Consider the following 23,531-nt stretch of genomic DNA (forward strand, 5'->3'; position numbering starts at 1 on the left):
AAATCTCACCTATCAACCTACACCCAAAAATATAATTTGTTAATTTCAAGAATATTAATTGCTACATGAACCCAATGTTAATTGTAAGGGAAGTACTAGTAAAATAATGAAAGAAGATGACATACCTTAACATACGTGTCATTGCTACATTGGATAAACCATTCATAACCTTCAAGTTCACCAACAACAATACAACGACAAGAAGAGTTGTTTCAGAGCCTTCATATAAGGATTCGTGTGCCTTCTCAAGTATAGGTACATCAAGCTTTGCATCATCATCTTGATCATCATGATCTTCATCATCGTAGTCTTCTTCCATGTATCATTACCTTCTACCTCAATATTCACAACTCCATGTCCCCTCATTTGGAAATCCACACTCTCTAAATTGTCATGGTCCATAACATGAAACTCAAGGATGTTGACCTATATGAAAATGATGACCTTATATTAGCCATGACCATGGTGTCATCATCAAATCATGTCTTATGTAATTTATAAATTATTAAAATACATACCAATGGACGATATGTGATTTCCCCCTTGAATGTGACCATGTTGCCTACAATGTTCCTCAACTGTTTTGATTAGATATCTTCGAGTCTTTAAGCCCTTACAATTTTTGCAAGGATAATGACATTTTCCATCACCTTTTCTTTTTAAGTTAGACCACAGTCTAGAAATTGTCTCCCTATTTTATTGTGTGTTGATATCGTCAGATATGGTCTTTCTTGAATGGAATGACTCATTGGTGGAAGAAGGATGATTTGTTTGCAACCTAAAAATGGAGTAGTAAGATAATGATACATATAGAAATGAATATTAAAGTGATACAGATAGAAAGAGGTATAGATAGAGAGATAGATTGATAAAGAGACAAAGAAATATAAAAAATGAAAAGAAAAAAATACTTAGTTGACCTTCCATAACTCTACCTCTAAATATTGCACTTGCTACATACAAGCACTTCCTCAGAAAATTGGCAGCAATAGCCAAGAAGGGAATATGAGAGTCCATTTGGCTCAAGAGGAGGATACACAAAGTGACCAAGGGGCAAGAGGAAATGCTGATCCAGAGAGAGGAGAGTCTCTAATGTTCAATAGAACCCTACTGAAGATTGTCACAGAGTAAGAACCTCCCCAAAGAAAGACATTATTTAGAACTCTCTACAAGGTAAGAGGTAAGGTCTACAAAGTTATTGTAGATTTTGGTTCAACTGATAATATAGCCTTAGTAGAAATGATAGAGAAGCTTGGATTGAAGAAGTTGCCTCATTCTAACCCTTAAAAGGTTTCATGGCTAAACAGGGAGCAGCAGGTCATAGTAAATGACCAAGTTCATGTTCAATTTCAAATAGGGGAGTACAAAGACAAGATTGTTTGTGATGTTGCAAAAATGGATGCTTGTCACCTATTGTTAGGTAGGCCCTGGCAATTTGATGTCAATTCTAAGCATGATGGAAGGAGCAATGTTTACATCATCTCCAAAAATGGGATGGAATACATCATTAGATCACTGGAAGAAGATCGAAAGGAGATCCAACATGCATCTAGTGTGATGATGGTTGGAGAGAAGGAGTTTTTGAAGTCCCTCAAGGTGAAAAAAAACACCCCTTTCTTTGCCATATTAGTAAAGCCAAAACTTCGAGAAAAAGGAAAGGAGTTAGGTCTGTGAACCAAGTAGGAGTTGGGACATATTTCATTGTCTTGCCAAACTAATAAACCTCCAAGGTGAATCGGAAGCGAGTTCAAGCCCTACAATTCTATGCCCTCAACAATCTAAATAGTTTAGCTTAGGGTTGCCCATTTCTTTATAGGCAGATGCAAAGGATGGTCCGAGAACAAAGGATGGTCTGGTTGAGAAACTTGCCTACATGCTAGAGTGGGGTCAATCCAAGATATTTTGGAATCTTCAAGAACCTGGTAAAGGGTATCTAGAAAGGTGAAATAAACAAGTATTTTTATAGCTACAAAGGAGGAATCGAGAGCATTATAAATAATGAAGAAGAAACTTAAATCCATATGGCTTCACCTCTATTTACAAGTTGACCTTTCTGCATATGAAATATGACAATATACAAAATTTCTAGTCATATTTTCACTTTAAAAAACCACCAAATATACCTTTGGTACAATATCTTCTTCAGATTCTTCACTATTAGATTCTTCAAAACTGCAAGCTCTTATGCAAAAAAAAGATGAGATGTACTAAGTAATTTTTGATAGGCAATATTTAAACAAATCAACTATCGAAAAAACCATTTATAAAATTTAGTTGCTTTATTATGTATTGAAGACTTGGTTTAACCATGGAGTACCTCATCAAAAGACTCGTCCTCACTTGATTTTTCTTTACCATTTTTTGAAGTTGCAACTGACCCATTCTTCACTACGACTGAGTTATTCTTTCCCAAAGCGCTTGGTTTTTTATGTGTTTCCTGTAATGTACTTTGAATAATATTAAACACAAATTTCTTATCTCTCTTTCGAAAAGTATAAAAACAAATTATAAAATGAAAAATGCCATGATAGTATAGCAATATTTAAAGATAAAAAACAAATATCTATTAATGTTATGCTAGAAAAGTACAATCAATGTCTTCATCATTTAGAGAGCACCAATTTTTTTTGTTTGATTTTCAATTTTAAATAAGGCATTTCAATTAACCATTTGTTCCTTATTGAACATCAAAATTCCATAAGCTTGTGATTCCACTGAAACATGATTCTGTTCTATAGATAATTATCCACAACAAAATGACTAACCTCCTTAGAAGAAGAATCCTCATGCTAGAATCTTTTGTTGGAAGCTTCTTTGTGATGGCAAGATTTTTGCTTGCAAGATGCTTCACCTTTATCTATAGAGCATTAACACAAAAATGAGTGCCATAAAGTCAAAACATATGTTATATTATCAATATGATCCCAAAAAGCAACAAAATAACTAGCATTTTTCAGATTTGGTAATTTTTTTCAACATAAACAGTTAGATATGTTATTGAAACCAAACTTGACCCTTTAGGAGTGATCATGACTTTCCAAGTCATCAAAGGTTAATTAGTACCTACTTACCATTACGACAAGTTGACAACTATAAACTTCTAACAACATTCCATAATTTTTTTTGGCCCTAATTCATAGTTGTCAAATTATTTTTGTAAAAAGAGAAGCAACCAGTCTGTTTAGCAAGAGAAGAGAGTTAATCGAATTACTTTATTTCTTTACATTATTTATAAAGATTGTAACTTCCAGATATATATGAGATTGTTAATTTCTTAAGCTTTAATTTTGTTGCTTTATGTGAACTCTACTTTGTAGATTCTCAAATATGATAGTAAAAGCATTCAAATTCGATATGTGCTTCAATCTTTTGGTGAAGCTTTCAATACTTACCTCATAGCTGCTGAAGGCTTTGGAGGTCTTTGAGCTCCCATTTCTATCTTTTTCTATTTTAAACCTTACGAAGATAGTGCAAATGTATACACTTCAAATAAGTTGATGGAGGTCATTTGAATTATCAAATTCCTATTAAAATGGAGTTCAATTTATTACGATATAAGGTAGTTGACTTCATGTGAAAAATGCATCTATGATGACAATAAAATACTTAAGAAGAATTTATTATAGGCACTAATATAAGAAAGACAATAAACTTATAAAGTATAAATCTCATATCAACTTCAAATTATACGTACTAAATAGTGCAAAGACAATTCTTCTATAAATTGGGCTTTACACAAAGCAAGCTTTTGAATAAAAGAAATCACTACATGTGTAGGCTTAAGGATTGAGGTTTGTGTGAATTATTGGTGCAAGGGCACCAAGGTCATTCTATGAAGACACACAAACACACCATGAAGATCAGGGGAGTGAGTATGACAAGGAGATATCCAAGAAATTCAAATGGATAGGAATTAAAAGTTATAATGGTTTTCATGACCAAACAATGTAATCAAATGTGTTTATTTTGTAATGTCCTCAAAGGACTAAAAGTCATTTGTAATGTCCTTAAAGGACCAAGAGTTCGTTTGTATTGGACTAATATTGTCCAAACCTAAGTCATGTTTACAAGAAGTTTAGGTTGAGCATGGGATAGGTCTAGGACCTTAAGGAACATTTAGATAAGGGTTGATTATTCAAATAAAGCCATTTTTGACATTTGAAATTCAAATATTCAAAACAAACAACATCTATTTAGAAATTTGGAGGGAAAGGGTAGTTTACTAGTTTTTAGCCTTAACCAATCAACTCAACATCAAAAGTTGGTTGATATAGTTATAGGTAGTTCTATTTGAGCAAGAGAAATGTATTGTGTGGGTAGAGAAGCCTGGGAAATGCACAGACTGATAAAAGACAATAACAGAGCATATCTTTTTTCTGCAAAACTAGCACTAGATCTCTGCAAATTGATGTGATTGTCCATTTTGGGAAAGAGGAAGATGTATTAGAAGTTTATTTTCATTCTTTTCTTACCCTAAATGTATTTGATATACTCTATGCTGAGAGTTTAGACGTTTTGTATAACTCATACTCTTCATTTTTGGTGTATCTCTACAATAGTCCTAGTTTCCTTTAAGATGCGACCATCCCATGTAATCTAAAGGGCCCTAACTTCATGTGATGTGCCAATCTAACATGTATAATAGTCTTCTAACTTTTATATGTAGACAGGAGTTTAAATGTTGATTGTTCTTCACAGAATAGTGATGAGAAACTAGTGAATTGACAGGTACAGTATAATAGTGAGCATCTGGCTTGAATGAGAGGGGTGTCTAAGTGTTTGGATCATCTTATGTTACTCCATTGATGGTGAATCAACAATTTTTTAGGCCAGGAAGTGTGTAGAAACAAGACATTGAAGAAACCCCAAGGAACAAGGGTTTGAAGCCTCAAATTGGAGGTTTTGGGGTTACAGAGTCTTTGAGGCTAATTTATTATAGAGTTATTCATTTTTTGTCATTTCATGACTCTATTGATGATTTGGAGTGATAAGGATACAAATAGAGTGTAGTTGCTTTGTAAGCTCATGGTTTTTAAGTCATTTTGAAGGTCACTATGTTGGAATAGTCAGACTTGGACCAGAGGAGTGTATGGTAGGGTTGGAATATGTTTTAGTACTTCAAAAAGGGTGTCCATAAATGCTATTACCTTGTCAAGTGATGTGGGAAAATGTCAAGTTATTTAGGCTTTTATGCTGTTGCAGGGTTGTTAGTTTTGCACCATTGATTATGTACAAATAAATATAAGCTTGAGATTTAATATAGAATATATACAAAAGCCAATATAAATCCTATTAATTTAATAGATATACTTAACCATTGGTGAAATATTCCACACTCTAGAGAATTCCATGGCAATCATACTTCATAGACAATATTAATATGGACTTCCATTTAAGCTATGTCAAATTTTTGATAAACGACTTGGCATTAGTAGTGCCTGCTCAAAAATGGAAAAATTCTAAAATTCAGTCATAGGCCTACCCCCACTAGCCATATGGAGGGGGAAATGGAGGAAAGCATTAAATCACTTTAAATGAAAGAGGAAGTGGAATTTTTTTGAATTATTTTGATAAAATTCATATATGCATTCTTTACTTCCCTCTTTTGGTTCCCAAGGACTAAAGCCAAAATGTGTGCAGGGTCCTAAATGTAATATGTTAGTAGATATCAAAATTTAGATTTGTAATATATATCCCTTATGTGCAAAGTGGTTGAAAAAATTCTTAGGCTAAGGAATTGGAAAATTTAATTTATAATTGAAAGGAATATTACAAGAATCCATATGAATTATGGTATGGACATACTCCTAGTGTTAAGCATTCCAATTTTTTTAGTAGAAGATGTTATATCAAGGGAGTTGAATTCACATGGAAATTTGATCTTAAGAGTGATGAAGGCATTTTCTTAGGATAATCCGCTAAGAATAAGGTATAAAAATGTCTCAATAAAAGAACTAACATGATGATAGACAATGCAAGTGTGAAGGTTGATGAATAACCAGAGAAATCAGATAAGCCTGATGAATCTAGTAACCAAGAACTTGATTATGTTTGAGAGATAGTTTATATTCAATTGAAGATGTAGGAAACTCCTAATTTAAATGGGAAATTCCATAGTATGTGTAGCTAAATCATGTGATGAATCAGATCATTGGAGATAAAAATGCAATACAAACTAGAAGGGAAATCAAGGAGAGTACTTGTTTGATTTTTTAATTTGAGCCTAGAAAATTTTATAAAGTATCAAAGAGCAACCAATGGATTAAGGATATGGAGGAAGAACTTGACTATACTTAGAAGAATGATAGATGGACATTAGTTCCTGAACCAACAAACAAGAATGTGATTATCACAAATTGGGTTTCTAGGAACACATTAAAAAACATTGGGGATGCAATCAAGAACAAAGAAAGACTAGCATGCAAGGGTTATTCACAAGGTCTGGACTATTGAAATAATTTTGCAACAATTGCAATACTTGAACAAGTGAGAATACCAGACACTCATAAATAATCCTGAAGAGTATACCAAAAGTTAGAAATGACTTTACCAAGTGAGTTTTAAGTAATATATGAGATCTAAAATCACTTCTAACATCAAACAACCACTTTGATATAGCTTAGAGAACCTAAAAGTCCAAACATTATGGGGAAGCATCCAACACAAACAAAGTATTTTTCACATACTTTGCATGGATCATAATTTTACAAACTTGGAGACAAATAAAGCTCACTTAACCTTGAACAAAACTAATATTTGTTCTTCAAAAGTAATGAAGATAGTAGAATACCCAAAAAACTTAACTTAGATTTGGTTGAATTTAACAAGAAGGTTCTAAAGACCATTCATTAGAGAAATCAATTCAAAGGTGATGTCTTGTTGCATATGGTAAGAGAATTTCACTTTCTAAAAGAAATAGAATGCTTACTAGCTCTGTGACACATTGTGATACAAATAATTATAGTGACTAGTCAAAATATCAATATGCTCAATTTGGTATTATATGTCAAATTTTATAGTGCAACTTGACTTCGAAAGGCATAGGTACTATCTTCAGTTTCTTAGATCCTATTATTTAAGTAGACTTTGATGCAATGAAGCTTGAACTCTATTTTGAAAAGAAAAGAGTTGTTGATTATTTAACTTCCACTAGTGCCACTTATCCAATTTCTATAAAAAGAATACCATCAATATTTGATAATAATTTCCACGATAAGTTGATGTAAAAAGAAGTAGAACGAAAGTATAGTAATAGTCCAGATTGAGTTGAAGACAAATTTATGGTATTCATTAATTGTGAAGGATATCAAAGTCATATATTATAGTTTGAAATTTTGAAATAGAAGAAGATGTGAATGTTAATTTTAGTTCTAATCCAAGATATAGTTCCAAATATTTTTAATGGTTATATACATACTCTTGTCAAGAAATAAGGTTATTATTTTTAAAATAACATTTAATCTTCAAAGCCACCCAATTGAAAACACACAGTATTTTGGTCTTTTTGTTTCAATAATCCACTTATCCAATGAGAAATCATATCATTAAAAGCTTCATTATAGTATTTATAAAGGTCTTAAATTTTGTCAATTACAATCTTCCATAGAAAGAAAAGAAGTTACCAATTGCCTATCCTAGATAATTTGTTGAAGGGGATCTATGTTGTGGAACACTTCCAAGAAATGCAAGTTATACTTCAAAACAAACAAAGAAACACAAAGTCAGATGGTACTTTCTGCTTCTATAAATTCCATTTAATCCTAATATTAACATAAAATAGAATGAGTTTAAATGACCATAAAGAAATTGGCTTTAGAAACTTTCATTAATTCTTGGAAATTTTTGAAACATTTAAATTGAAACCCAAAGTAACATGAATATTTGAACTTAGTTATCAAACCTTACTTTACTAGCTATGTACTAGCAAGATAAACTAAAATAGTTTGCAGAATGGGTTGTTGCATATATGCACTAGTTACAAATTATAGCAAGACAAAAAAAGAAAAATAATGGAAAGTGAACCGAAAAAATCTATAAACGGGCATAGAACCAATGGGACAAGGATCTACAACACAGACACTGGTGATAAAAGAAGCTAATTTTATAATTAAGTTCATCATAATACTGTAACTGGAAGCTGAATGTACATCCCTAGTACATCGCAGGCAAAAAGTCACAAACTATAAAATGAAAGCAGAGATAAATTCTTAACACCATAAAATCCCTTATAATATTTGGAGACATTAGTGCACAAGGCAAAACACTAAGTGTCAGTCGTTCATTTACCTAAAAGTAAAATACTGAAAGTTAGCCAAGTGTATCACTACATAAAAACAAGCCCAGAAGTTAATGGCTAGTCCTATGATCTTGTTACCAGACCCTTATCATTTTATGATTAGGTGTATGAGAAAAGGGCAACCAAAACTATACACTTCAAATCGGTTAGATAAACACTATCAATCATGTGCATGCACTTAAATTATGACCCAAAATTGTTGAACTACAAACATTAGTGCTAATATTTTGTCCCTAAAACACAAGTTATAATTCAACTTTCACACCTTCTAAACATTATTGTAAGAATAAATAAAATCCAATGTATTGAAGGCAGTTACCTCTTAACTGATGTTACTCCATCAATGTCTGTTGTTTTCAACTCAACTTATGTACAAACCCTTGTATTTATGCCCTCATAACTAGGGCTTCCTCAAACTACGCCTTCCCCCAATAATAATTCTTTAAACAACAACGTATCAACTCACCTATTTGTGTATGCTCATGTATGCTCGAATGACGACTGACAAGTTCATGTATGCTCATATGACGGTCGACAATTCAAGTTTAGGGTTGCAGTAGATGCTCACAAGGGGTTGAAATGCTCCAATTAAACACTCTAATTGATGAAGAATGTTGGAAAGCTTCAAATTCTCTGCGAATGATGACTGGTATGGTGCTAAAGGAAAATGCCCTCACACTAACTTGCCGCTCGAGTGAAATGTCAACTGTTCCACGTGGCTTTTTTTTTTTGTCTTTATGCTGCCGTGTTTGTCACAATTGAGACCAATACAAAATACAAAGAATTGGTCGCAATTGTGACCAACACAAGCATGTAGTAAAAAAAAACAAAAGTTTCCTTTATAATGACGACCAACCAAGCCATTTAAAATAGTTGGTCAAAATTTAGGGTTAAATGCACTAGTGTAAAAATACAATCTTATGTGAACAAATTAGATTATTAATAATTTTAAATTTAAATAACATAATATTTGCTAAAATATTTTGAATAAATTAATAAATATTATTTATTTAAATTCAATTTATTGAATATGAAAAAAATAATCATTAAAAAAAAAACCCATCAAAAAATCTATTATGAAAGATTAATAAAGGAAATACAAAAATTTAATATCTCTAACAAATATTCTATGGACTAAATAGATTATAGAAACTTAAAAATAACATTTAAAGAAAAAACTAAACTAATAAAGAAAATTAAAAATAATTAAAAAAACTAGAACTTAAATTAATTTTAAAAGTCAAAATTTAAAAGTCAAAATTTAAATAAATAGAGATCACAACATGAGCTAACGTGGAGATCACAAGTAATTATTTTTTAAATAAATAGGAAAAGAAAAATAATAGTTAAAAGTAGAGATTTAAAATATAATCTTATGTGGACAAATTAGATTATTAATATTTTTTCAATTTAAATATCATAATATTTACTAAAATCTTTTAAATAGATTAATAAATATTATTTATTTAAATTCAATTTATCAAATATGAGGCAAGAGCCTACAAAAAAATGGTAAATTGTGAGCCTCTTATCAAAGAAGTCTTGGGTTCGAATCTAATTGTGCTCACGCTTAATACATAATAATAATAATAATTAATCACAACACCTAATAATTAATCTTGGCTTCGTCTTCTTACCGATCAAAAAATAAATAAAAAATTTATCAAATATGAAAAAAATAATTATTTAAAAAAAAAACCCATAAAAAAATATATTATGAAATATTAAAAAGAGAAATACAAAAAATATATTTAAAAAATAGCAATGTACAAAAAATATATTTAAAAAATAGCAATGTCTCTAACAAATATTCTACTGACTAAATAAATTATAGAAACTAAAGAGTAATATTTGAAGAAAAAATTAAACTAATATAAACAATAAATTAAAAAATTAAATGTAAATCAATTTTAATAATAAAAAATTAAATAAATAGAGATCTCATGGAGATCACAAGTAATTATATTTTTAAATAAATAGAAAAAGAAAAATAATAGTTAAAAGTGGAGATAACTAATAAATATGTTAAAAGTGGAGTGAGATAAAAACTAACTGGTAAATAATTAACGAAAAGGATTTACAAATTTTCAACCAAACTAACAACTTTTTAAACCACTTTTCAGGCCAACTGACAACTTTTTCATCAAAAATTCAATTTCCAAGAACAAGGTTCCCACAAATAGCCTATCGACTTAATAAAGAGACTTCTAAAAAGCTATCCCTAACCCTTATTGCATACATAACAAGAGCTCCAATAGAGCTTTAGTGCCTACCTTTTGTTAAACATGATGCATAGTTTTAGATGTGATCAATGGGTAAATTATATTGAAAAAATGTTAAGATGAATAGCAAAATTTTATTTAGTAAATATGAAAAAGTAATCACCAAAATTGATTAGTCAACATTTCATGAAATTTATAGAATTAAAATAAATGATATGTAATATTTAATTTGAGTTTTTTTGTGATGGGAGTGTAACACTCTATTAAGAATATAATAAAAATAGATATTCGACTAAAACATAGCCATCCATTTATAGAATATTCTTAGAACAATGGAAGTAAATTTCAATTTCAAATGTCATGAATTTTTAATAATAAAAATTAATTAATATCATATATTTATATTTATTCAATTCTTGATCTTAGGAAAATGTACATTCTACTTGTTCACAACTAGTAATCACATCTAGTCATTATTAAATACTTTCAAAAATTCACAAGCTATTTCCTACTTCAACATTTGTGGAAAAAAATGACCATATATGTCTTAATATGTACAAACTTTACATATAATAATGTTAGAGTGTACATAATAAAATCATGTATGCAATCTTTATTATAAAAATATTATTCAATTCTTGATCTTAGAAAGATGTACATTCTACTTGTAAACAACTAGTAATCACATCTAGTAATTATTAAATACTTTCAAAATTTCACAAGCTATTTCCTACATCAACATTTGTGGAAAAACAATTGACCATATATGTCTTAACATGTACATACTTTACATATAATAATGTTAGAATGTGCATTGAAATCATGTAAGCAATCTTTATTATAAAAATCTTATAAGATTTAGATTTGTATTTTTTTTAATTTTATGTTTTTTCTAAAAGATTTATGAAGTTTTGTCTACTCGTGTTAAAAAGATTTGACTTTATTATTATTAATTTATTTTTTGGCAAAACGTTATATTTATATTAATAATAACTAGTTCAAAATAGCTCTTGGAGAAAAGAACTAGAAAAGAAAAACTCTGGTCATTGCCTAATACAAAAAAGATGCAAAAAAAGAAATACTACATCAAGAGAGAGTATCTATCAACACTAACGAATCTTGTCCTAGAGATTCCCAAATCAAGAATATAGTGATTATAAAGAGCCCAAAACTCATATGAATACAATTCATTGTTTGGTGCTAGAGACAAAACTAAGAGCCCAACCAAAAACTGTCATAAAAATTACCATCACTGATATTCATCCAAAACTCCAATTGAGACCACGATATTAGAAAGCCATCTGATGCAAGTGCAATCCAAGACCTTGACCTGCATACAATATCTCAAAAGAACAAGTGAGATTTTATCTATCTATTTTAAAAAAAAAATTATATTTAATATTGCTAAATATTAGAATTAGTCAATATAAGATACTAATGAATTATAAAAAAATTGAAATTGTTTAGAGATCCCGATAGAAATATAAAATTAAAAAATATTATAGTCACATATAATTATTTGACTTTCTTCATTATCCAAGCTTATGGTAAGGATTAGATTTAGGGTTCAAGTTATGATTCAATTCGGGTTAAGGTTTAGTAAGTAATAGATATTGCAATTTCATTAATGTTCAAGCTAAGTTTTTTTCACTATTACATTAAAATTTTGGTAAGGATTTTTTTTATGGACTAGAAGTTGCGTCTAATAAAGACTTACCTAATTTATATAAAATATTATCTTTATCCATTAGCGTCTAAAATGTACCATATTAGAGAAAGAATAAGTGTTTTTATTTTTCATTTATTTTCCACCTAACTTACTTTATTATTTTAATTTAAATGTATTATTACTAATAACATCACTTAATCATTTATATTAACCATTGAAAATAGTTGTATTTTGTTTTATTTTCTCATAATCTTTTAATCATTAATTTTTTTAAAAAAATCTTATATTAAATCAAACTTGAAATATTTAAAACATAGCTATTCACAATTACATATTTTTAAAGAGTTAAAAATACAAAAATGTCTAAATTTAATTTTTTTTTATAAAAATATGAATAACAAAAACATAAAAGATTTTAATATAGAAACTAGAAAAAATCTAAATATCCACTAAAAGACCTTTTCAAAATCATAAAACTATTCAAACTTTTAAAAGCCAATGAATCCGGGTGCTTAAAAATTGTTTAGAAATTATCCCTAAACAAAGTAGGGAAAATTCAGAATGAATCTAGTGTCTCACAATAATGAATGCCCGAAATGAGGGTTTGGTAGTTTATACTTTTCATGTCTTATCCACGGGATGGTATTATTTTATCTAACTGATTTAGTCATGCGTGTCAACAAATTAGTTTAATAATTAATAAAGAAATTGTAATGGGCTTTCCAAATCGAAATTTCAATCTAAACTCTAGTAACTTCTAGTAGCATCGACAGGAACTGAAAATGGGGGCTTCGATTTGCAAGATCTTGAATTTGCCAAGGAAATAGTTTGCGCCAAGATTTCTTTGCTTGCTACATTAGAATAAAAAACATTTGATACAAGAATCGGTGATAGATGTATGTTTAGAGGGAAAATTCATGATTCACAAATTGAAATGCTTTTCAAAAGGTTTGTTAGAGTTTTAATCTAGGAAAAGAAAAGTATAAGCGTAACAGAGATCTAGGGTTTTGCTGACGTCATAGAAAGCATAACTTTGTTGCATAATCTTCTCCACATAAATATATTCTATCTTTTGCCACTTGTAGGAAGGAGTGTAGCTTCAAGCTTATTAGTATATGAAACTCAAGTAAATGTGGAAGATGTCGTTTATGTCTGACTATGAAATGCAAAGGGTTTTCCCTTCCGGGTGCATGCCTTAGAAGCTGCCAATGACGCAAAATGAAATTGACATTGCAAGTGCCTAGAACATGACAAAATGTAACAGAACGGGAGAAAACAAAATTGATGTGTGTTTCAAGTGCACAGATAAAGCTAGACAACAATTATGAAAGTTTCTTCTAAAAAATCTGGGAGAAGTTTCTAGAAACATTTGTCCATATATTTTTTTTTAAAGAAAATCATTTTTATCCTTGGCAAAATTGCCATTAGCCAACTAGAAAATAGGAATTTTTGATTCAGAATTAATTAATAAATAAATTATTTATTCAACTTTAAAAATTGATATATTTTATTTGTAAAATTTAATTGTGACCACTAGTGAAAACATTAGTTCCCTACCTATATATAAACACAAACTAATAATACAATTAACCCCCTACCTCTCCCCCTCCTCCCTCCACTACCTCTAGAAAAACCAACCCCAACCCAACCCAACAACCAACCCAACCTCAAGTGATCCCCGCAATAAAATTTCCTGTTGGGATGCTTAAAGGGTCCATGTCATAGAAGTCAAAATGACACTTCTATAATCAAACGCCACATAAACCAGCATTTGAAAGATTCCAAAGGCCCAACAATCACATTGCATCATTATTAAGTTTTATTTGTTTCTAGAGCTAAGGTCCTCCAACCTCATTCCTTCTCCCACAATCAAAACCCCCACTCGTGTCGCTCCAATATGAAGACAAATCCCTACGAATGATCAGATTATCTAATTAATTCATTTGTCCTTCACTCCAACACGTTTTCCTTATACAAGAATATCCGGTGACCATCACAAAGGCATTCAATATAAAACGCAGAACTAATTTAATAAATAAAATATTTATTTATATATTAAATTGTTTAGAAAAGACAATGGGATTTAAAACGCTTTCGAAAATTATAATTTAGCCGAATCTACGATCTGCTACGTGTCACATCGAGACCTCTTACATGTCGCTTTCTGAAATAACCAAGTATTGTCCAAATGAGCGACCGGCTATATCCGGTTAGCAATTCTTTGGTCGCTGAAAAGTGGCTTACGAGGGGCCACGTCCACCGCCTCAGCCGGTAGCCCCGGAAACTCTTTTTAGCTGGGTCATCTAAAGATAAATTATTGCATTCGACGCCTGCATTATTAACAAACTTCGCTGCCAGAGACGTCAAATTGCAGGAAGGTACGGATTATACTTTAATTTTTTATGGTTGCTTATTAATGGTCGAATTGTTAAATTTGAGAACGATAGAAGTTGAACAGTATGGATAAATTTCACACTAAAATTTCCTGTAACATGATTGACGTGTAAGTTCTGTGTGGATATGAAATTAAGCTGATTTTGAGAATTTTCGCTCTAGTTTACTTTTTCTCATACATTTGATTTCGTGAATTCTGTTTCCATTATTATTGTTTAGGCGATTACAATATTGTTACTATTTTTTGGTTTTTTTAACATCATTTTTATTTTGTATTTAGCTCCCAGCTACGTGATTTAGCTGGTTTTGATGTTATTTCACATATTTGTATTTTGTTTAGCTGGTTTTAATGACTGTTTTGCTTACATATTGTTCGTTCGGGCGATCATGAGGATTTTTTTGTATTGTTTTCTCGGATTCCCTGCGTTTAGCTTCCGAATTTGTCGAAGACCTTCATAATTCAACCGACCTAGATGAATTCATCAATTCGTAGAAGGGTTTTGTTGTTTACGCTTAGTACTGTTTTAGTATTCTTTAATTTGTCGAATAATTTTGATCCTTACGCTGATTCCATTTTTCGATATTCATGAATGTGCCAAGTACTTTGGTAAATACTTTTGTAAATACTCTTTTATGATTTTTTAATTCTAAACATTTTTGATGGATTTTATTGTTTACGCATTCGCCATTTTTAAAATACATAAATTGTTAAAAGCTTTACCGTTTTAAATTCATGAAATTCTGGAAGCACTTTTCTCGACTTCAGCTTTTAAATTTTCAAATCCACTGGGAGTATGGAAGAACTTATTTTTTGCAATTCCTTATTGGAGGTTTAATGTATTTAAGTACGTCACAGTCGTCGAAGAATTTCTATATTTATGTTCTATACTGTTTAACGTTATCTGAATCGTGAAAGAAGTAATCCATTTGAGCTTTTTTGGTTTATAAATTAATTAAAATTTTCAATTAACTTTTTAATTCTACCGCAAATTTGCTAATGAGTGATGATCGAACTGTAGAATTGGATAAAGATTTGCTTTGTCTTTAAATAAGTATTTTCAAGGGAATGCGAATTAATTGTTGAAAGATCGGTAGTAATGATTAACAAATTTTAAATGACCAAAATACGTCGAGATTCTAAACTTTGTTCATGTTAAAAAATAAATGGCCTTTTTTTTCCAGTTTTCGCGTTTTTCCTAGAAAATTGCACGTGAACATTAGAATATAAGCCTGAAAGCCCTCTCTTTACAAGAACTCTCGAATTTAATTTAAAATCACGAAATTTTTAAGAACACTCATATTTTAAGCTTTTGTCAAATTAAAAACGGGAAGTTGTCGGAGGAAGTTTAACGATGTTTCAATCCACGGAATTGTGGAAGAGCTTCACTATAGCTAAAAATCTCTACACAATCTATTCCAGAAAATCAACATTATAGAATAGGTGTATTATATGATTGCATTTAAAATTGATTAGTTTTCAGTACTAAGTAAAGTTGTATGACTAATTGACCTCTTTTGTTTAAAACAAAAATAATTAAGTATAGCAGTAAGGGTTTTGAACTCGGTAAAGATTTCCAGTCCTTTTAGTGAATCATTCAACTTCATACAGAAGACCATTTTAAAACTTTAACAGTAGTCTACCAAGTGTCACCTAATATTTTTCTATCTTCCATTTTTTAAAAAGTCAACTTTTCTCAGTAGATAAGGGGTCACTTAATTTTTTTTCTGAAACCTTTTCAGGATTTTACTTTCCTCAAATTATGGAGTACCTAATATTTAAGCTTATATGTTATTAAATTTACGAGATTAAAGGCTTTAAATTTCAACATATTATTGAAGAGCTTCATAATTAAACTTCATAATATGAGCTCTACGACTTTCAAATGCTCCAAATTGTGCAAAGAACGTTTTTTTATTTCAAACATGTTCATGAAATTTTTATTTAGTAGAGAAAATTGTAGAAAAATCGACAGTTTTTCCATACTTTTAACTTTTACCTTTATTAAATTCAAGGAATTGTCATATAAAGGTTCGTAATTAGGGCTTTGAAATCCTGAGGATGGTTAGTTTAAGCTTATATCCTATTAATAGATTGATAAGTGATTATAATATATGTTTTAGTGGATGAGCTTTTGTAGCAAGGAGCGGCACCATTCTGCACGCCGCTTATTTTTGCAAAATATATCTCTTAAATTAGAACGCGCAAATTAGAACAAATATTGATCAAGTTTAAAGCAGCATCTGTAAATTTGTGCACATTGAACAATTTTTTTAGCTACGAATAGTTGTACGTAATGTTCTCGTAAAGAAAACTGGAATTGCAGTGAAAATCTACAGGAAGTTAAGGAAAAGTACATGTGTTAATGTCTGGAAAATCTTGATTCTAGAATTTTCAGGCATCTAGCTAAAGCCTAAAAAAGGTACTGGCATTTGCAGAATCTAAGATTTAAAAGAAATACTTAAATTCGGATGGAAACGTTACAAGATGAGAGTTTAAGGCTTCCACATTCCATAGTTGATAGGAAAAGGCTTCTGTAGACAGTGTAGAGGAGCTTCAATTAAATTTGAAAATCGTGATTGATCTGATAATCTGGATGAGGACAATGTAGTATAAATTGACTATAGGCTGGATCAATTTCGATAGTAATTTATTTATAGCTGTGAACTTTTCATTTTGAAATTTCCCTTGAATTGAATAACTCGTGAAAGTTTTGTGATTTTTCATTTAATTAAAGAATCATTTTTGCAGGGAATGTAAATTTGATCTTGGAAGTTGCAAATACAAAGCTGAATGTCCTGCTAAATATTCAGCGGTTTTGTATAAACGTTAAGGGAATATAGAGGTATGCCAGAAACATAAAATTTGGAATTTTTAAAAAGAGGATCGAAATTGTCCAAGCGTGGACTCTATTGAAGCTTTTCTTGGAATTTTTTTTCAAAACAAGTAGATTTCAATTGAAATTGAAGTTGTATTTCACGTATTTTGAAACTTCATTTTTTAGTCGAGGGGAGTTCTGCATTAATACTTATCCTATTGTTTTTATTAAATGGGATGAGTTTAAGTAGTATAAGCATTGGTGCTTCTATTATGGAGTGCCAAAGGTTCAAATTCGGGAACACAATCGTCAGGGCATTCATAACGTGGCCTCAGTTTTCAATGCAATAAGACATGCCACTTGGTTGTGGAACTAGGTCAAAGGTCATCTAAAAATCAAATTAACTAAACTAAATAAAATAATTATATTTGGAGGGAAGTTCTATTCGTGCAGGATATTTTTTAATAAATCAATGTCAGACCTATTTTAGGAATTCTGGTTTGTCTAGAATTATGAAAATTTCATTTATTTATTCATTTGTAAAGTGTTTTGCATTTATGAAAAAATAATTTCTCTCAATGGTTTTTACAGGAGAATTTTTGGCAAAGATTCTTAGGGGTGCCAAACGGATAACATTCTACGAAGTGAAATAGAGTGAAGCCTCCCAAAATTATATCTTGAAAGATTTGCATGAAGTATGATTTAAAACTTTTATCCAATTTGCTGACATGCCCGATAATTCAATTGCATTCTCTGCTATAATTTTTTCAAAAAGACCTTGGACCAAATTTAGGCTCTGAATCAGTTGCTGAATATTGGCATTAGATTATCCAGATTTCTGGTAGCATTTTTTTGTGTTAATTCTTCAATGACCTAGACTATAAACCTAGATCAATAGTGCATCTGAAAGTTCATCTGCCCAGAGCAGTATATCTGCACTGTCAATTATTTCCCTACTCGTTTGTGGGACTCCTTTTATTCCCAAACTTGATCTTCAAGTCAAACACATAACTAGAGATGGCAGTCTTGTTGCTGAATGCATCCAAGCTATTTGGCGTAGCAGGCATAATTGCTGTTGCAGCCAACACCTTTGCCCTTATTCGATTTCACAGAAAAAGATTGGCTCCTTTCGAGAATCCAATTGACGAGTCACAGGAGCTGCTAGCAAGCTTTCCGATTGACAGAGATGGTAATCAATTTTCTTTCTTCTTTTAAAACTCACCTTAATGTTATGATTCTTCACTTCTGACAAAATGGTGGTAAAACATTGCTACTAGTTCAGATTGATAAAAGCGCAGTTCACAAATTTACCAATAGAGACTGCTCTTAATGTTTATGCATCATTATGATCCACCTTATGCTTGAGCAAGAGATGGGTGGATGACATGGATGCTAAACCATTGGGAGTGGTAATGACTGGTGCCACTACCAATGTTTTTTCTTCAATAGAATCCGTCTGTTGCTTGAACATGAGATGGTAGATGGATGTGAAAACATTGAGAGTGCCACTGATGATGTATGCTGCCTATTGGTTAGTTTGAGAACAGTATTTTATATGATCTGAGCTATCATAGGCAAAAATGAGTATCAATTTCAGCTAGTCAAACATATTAATGCTGAATATTCCATTTCAAGCCGAAGAAGTTGTTCCCAATTTCAACTTTGTGGGTATGGCAGTGGATGATGATGGCTTCTTTTTTGCCATTGCAACAAATTCGTCACTTTTGGAGATGGGCTCATGGCGCATATTTCCAGTTAAAAGTGAAGATGTTACTTCTACGAAGGTTGAGGACAGCAATCTTAAAGAAGGTAAAGAAAGAGGGTCACAAGACGCTAGCCAATTGTATGCCTTTGAATCTGAAACTGTTTTGAAGGCCAGAATCACTGGTGAGCAGAAGTTGAGTGAAGATACAGAGAACAAAGATAAACATTTATGTGAACATTCAAGAAACGTGTCAACTGTACATATAGATGAGGCATCAGAAAACTCTGAGGAGGAAGGTTGCAGTCAGCGTAGGGATTGTCATGAATTCTCTTTAGACGAGTGGGAACTTTTACCTAGAGAGCAGATGGCAGATAAAGAGAAAAAACTACATGAACAGATTTTTGAGTTTCCTTCCCTTCCAGGCCATAGTGAATCAAAGGTAGAAAATATAGATTTAGATGATGGAAACGAACTACATAAAATGAGTGATCAACATGTTGAGCTTCATGCTAGTGCTGCAGGAAATAGTAAGAAGTTATTGGATCCAACTCTTGAAGGCTTAGTTAAGGGACTTGAAAACCTTAAAAAGGAGCATAACGAAGCAGTCACTCAAACAAATGTTCATTGTCTGTAAGTTTTCTATGCTAATTTCTCTGCCGTTTTTATTTTTTTTCATTTTTGGGGCAATAAATTCAAATTCTCTAGTAGTCTTAATTAAAATTAATCATTCATGCAGAGAGGAAAATCCTGGCTTCTCGTACAATCCTGATGAAGAGCTGCATATGGCTAAAGAGACAAATGCAACTATTATCCGTATGGATATTGATTGGAACATCATAATGCCAAAAGAGCCCCTTGATGGTGTTGAGGAGGCTGTGAGTTTCTATGGGCCTGTTAAGATAATCTCATTTTCTTGGATGCATTTTGAAAAGTATATGAATAACAGCCTTTTTTTTCATTTTTTGTATTTGTCCCCACATTAAGATTTAGATTTGTACTCAGCTTGTAGTAAGCCCCATCATCATGCCTTTGCAGATTAATCAAGAAGCATTGGATCAATACAGATGGTTCATGGAAAGAGTACATACTCATGGATTGCGTGTGATGCTGACTCTTTTCCAAAGTTCTCTCCCTACATGGGCTTCTGCTTATGGGGGCTGGAAAAAAGACAAAACCATTGATTACTTCATTAAGTATACAAGGTAGATCTATATTATTGGTGTCTTCATTTTTAATATTTCTTGTAGTCAAAGGAATAAGGAAGCAATGCAAATAAAAAAGAATAATGTTCTGCTGATCAGATACAACACAAATATGGAAAGCCCCAACTTCTATATTACATGAGATGGAAGTTTGACTATTATGTAGATAATTACACAAAACTAAACTGAATGAAAACCTACATGCGACTGCTAACTAACTAAACTTACCAATACATGCAATATGCTAATCAATGAAACTTAACAAAACATGCAATGGCCTGATTAACTTTAAAATACATTCATTCTGCATAATGGGCATTATTCTTTTCTTATCCCCCATAATGACTACTAGTAAAACAGACAACTTGAAGCAAATCTCAAAGTTTTGGAAAACTTTAATGAACTGAGGGCTTCATATATTTTCCATCTGATCTGTTGTATGTATACAATCTCATCTAGTCCTTGCTGAAGCAGTTTTTTAATGTAGTGATGTTGAATCTCAACATGCTTAGTGCTGCTATGAAGCACTGGATTATCACAATACAGAAAGGTAGGTCGATTCTGCATCTACGCTACATCCTCTAACAATGTTCTCATCCGACAAGCTGTAAATGTAGCAGATTTGTACTCTGTATCTGCTGTAGAAAGTGATGGTTTATTGATATTCTTTCACAATCTCAATATGTTAATTCCTGCTATGAAATGCTGGATTCCTCATCATGTGTATAGTACTTTGGTTACCACAATACAGTAAGGTAGTTCAATTGTGTATCTCCTGCGCATCCTTTAACAATCTTCTCAACTATACTATCCGACTCTGTGAATTAACATCTGTGTACTCTGCCTCTTCTGTAGAAACTGATGCGGTAGGTTATTATTTCATAAGTACCATGTAGCCATAACTGTCATTCCTCAATTTTCCCATAAGCTTTCAAATTCAAGGTACCTTTGATTGACAATGAAAAATACAAGCAATCATGAAAAATATATCTTCTAGTGATGCCAATGCTGTCATGATTGTGAAAAGGTTAAGATCCAATTATGAAGGCTATAACTACTCTCTCTTTGAAAAAGCTTTGCTAAGATTCAATGTATAAAAATACAGCATGAATAAAATGGGCTAAGCATTATATGTTTTTTTTATCTCGGTGAGTTACAGTCATGAATTTAAACTGGAGAACAACTCAACAAGATAAAGCCAATGATAGACTTGGCAATTGATTGAAATGTGGACTCGATAAAGAGTTTTAAATTTTTAATATATTTGTTTTCATGAACATTAGAGTCGATCTTGAGATACTTGCCTCTTGGTCAGTTCCCAAGAGTGAGCCGACTTTGCTTAGAAACACAGTTGTTGTGTGTGTTATCTGAAGGGACATGTGGCTGACTTCACTAGAATGGTATACCAGGCTTGCATGGCGAGAACTGTATGCAAAGTTTATAAGGCCAACGATATTAACTTGTCTTCTGTATCTCCCCCTTTGTAAATGTTGGGTGATATGTGACTGCCATTTTTTTTGGAGACTTGTGTTAATTATATTCCCGCATGAATGGATATCAAATGGTTTTCTTGGCTCCAATGGGTCAAAAATTAGGGAATCTTGGCAGAAAATATTCGAAAAGAATTTCATGTTATCTGAACAGAAAAAAAAATTAAATAAGATGAGCACACTGGACTTAAATTCATTTTAGTCAATTTGTATCCTAGAGTTTTCTGTGGAGCCATTATTTGTTTTCCTGTTTGCATGGGTATCCTTATGTTGCACAATATTAAACAACTTAATCTAGAAATAAAGAAAGTTATTTGACAGATAAGAGAAAAAATGATGAAGCGACATTATAATTATAATAGCAAATATATGGATATTACATTACAGCTTCAAAGAAAATAAAGTTGAATAGCTATGTATCTCAGCAAAGCATAATGTGACTAGGAACAGATGAAAAACATTCTAGAGATATGAATGTTACAGGATTGATTAATCTTTGCAGAATGGTGAGAAAGTAATGGAAATAATTTAAATAGAAGAATCTTCATTGCATGGAGACAGCAAGAAAAGGCTGTTAAATAATGCATTAAGCGGAGGGGATGCTTTGGAGGAGGATCAATATGTGGACAATGGTAACACGAAATGAATAAAAATGGTAAATATATGAAGCATGATCATTCAAATAAAGGGGATGCTATGGAGAAGGAACAATATGTGGACAATGGTAACACGAAATGAATAAAACTGGTAAATATATGAAGCATGATCATCCAAATAAAGTTTCATTACTTGATGCCTTGAATGGTGAAGGTTGCATGTATAATTTCAATGTAAATGAATTTATGGCAAATTTATGGCATAGGAGATTGGAATTAAAGTATTCCTACTTTGGAGAATGACAACAAAATCAGGGCATCAGCAAATGAAAAAGTGCATAGTATTATAATTGATATAAAGGGCTAAACTTGATGATTTGTGTGATTGGCATAATCTGAGCAACTTTGGAGAATGACAACAGAATCAGGGCATCAGCAAATGAAAAAGTGCATAGTATTATAATTGATATAAAAGGCTAAACTTGATGGTTTGTGTGATTGGCATAATCTGAGCAATTTCAAGTATGCAAGATTAATTTTGTAGGAGGGAAGCAAGGTTGAAACCCCATTCATGCTCAAAATGGGAACTAGGAAGTCCCATTTCAGAAGTTATATTTTTGATATAAATTTTTGATATAAATGATTTATCACTGGACAAACAAAGCCAAACTTGTCATAAACTTGCTTTAATGATGATTCTTCCAAGTTATGCATCCTCAAGCCACGTATACAAAGATAAGATATTAGCTGGGACTTATTTCTGTTAGTGATATGTAGCATCAGGAGATATTTTGGCATGCCTACGAAAATCGTCTCTATCTGATATTCACGATGAATGACACTAGGTTACCATTTGAAGCTCAATATCACTCTTTGCAACGGATCTATAAATAGGCACATCGACAAGCAAAAATCACCTTTAGCAATCTTGAGATTGTTAGGAGAGCTACTTGCGGAAACAGCTTCCAAATACCAATTTACAGGGGAAAACTAAAGGGTTCAAATCTATAGAGATGTATAGGAAAAATAAAGAACATAGAACAACAATAATGCACACAAGATACACACAGGAGACCAATATTTACATGGGAAACCCTTTCGGGAAAAATCCCACCAGCCAAGAACTAGAGTGTTGCCCTTT

The 23,531-nt window shown here is 31.5% G+C and overlaps 1 protein-coding gene across 2 annotated transcripts in view; it reads left to right on the plus strand.

The window, feature by feature from the left end:
- Positions 1–14,503: 14,503 nt before the first annotated feature.
- The window catches only part of LOC149544773 (galactolipid galactosyltransferase SFR2, chloroplastic-like), a 116,832-nt gene continuing 107,804 nt past the window's right edge, over positions 14,504–23,531 (plus strand). The window contains exons 1-6 of one of the 2 annotated variants that reach the window (XM_089795350.1): positions 14,504–14,565; positions 17,331–17,424; positions 17,989–18,586; positions 19,075–19,732; positions 19,839–19,977; positions 20,138–20,304. In XM_089795350.1, the coding sequence (XP_089651476.1) occupies positions 18,415–18,586; positions 19,075–19,732; positions 19,839–19,977; positions 20,138–20,304 (1,136 nt within the window). In that variant the 5' untranslated portion in view covers positions 14,504–14,565; positions 17,331–17,424; positions 17,989–18,414. Of the gene's footprint in view, positions 14,566–15,405; positions 15,427–17,330; positions 17,425–17,988; positions 18,587–19,074; positions 19,733–19,838; positions 19,978–20,137; positions 20,305–23,531 lie in introns of those variants that run through there. The other variant, XM_089795351.1, reaches the window with a different exon arrangement.

Source organism: Cupressus sempervirens, chromosome 8 (assembly GCF_028749045.1).
Source record: "Cupressus sempervirens isolate cs-2001-9-10 chromosome 8, ASM2874904v1, whole genome shotgun sequence".
NCBI classification, from domain to species: Eukaryota; Viridiplantae; Streptophyta; class Pinopsida; order Cupressales; family Cupressaceae; genus Cupressus; species Cupressus sempervirens.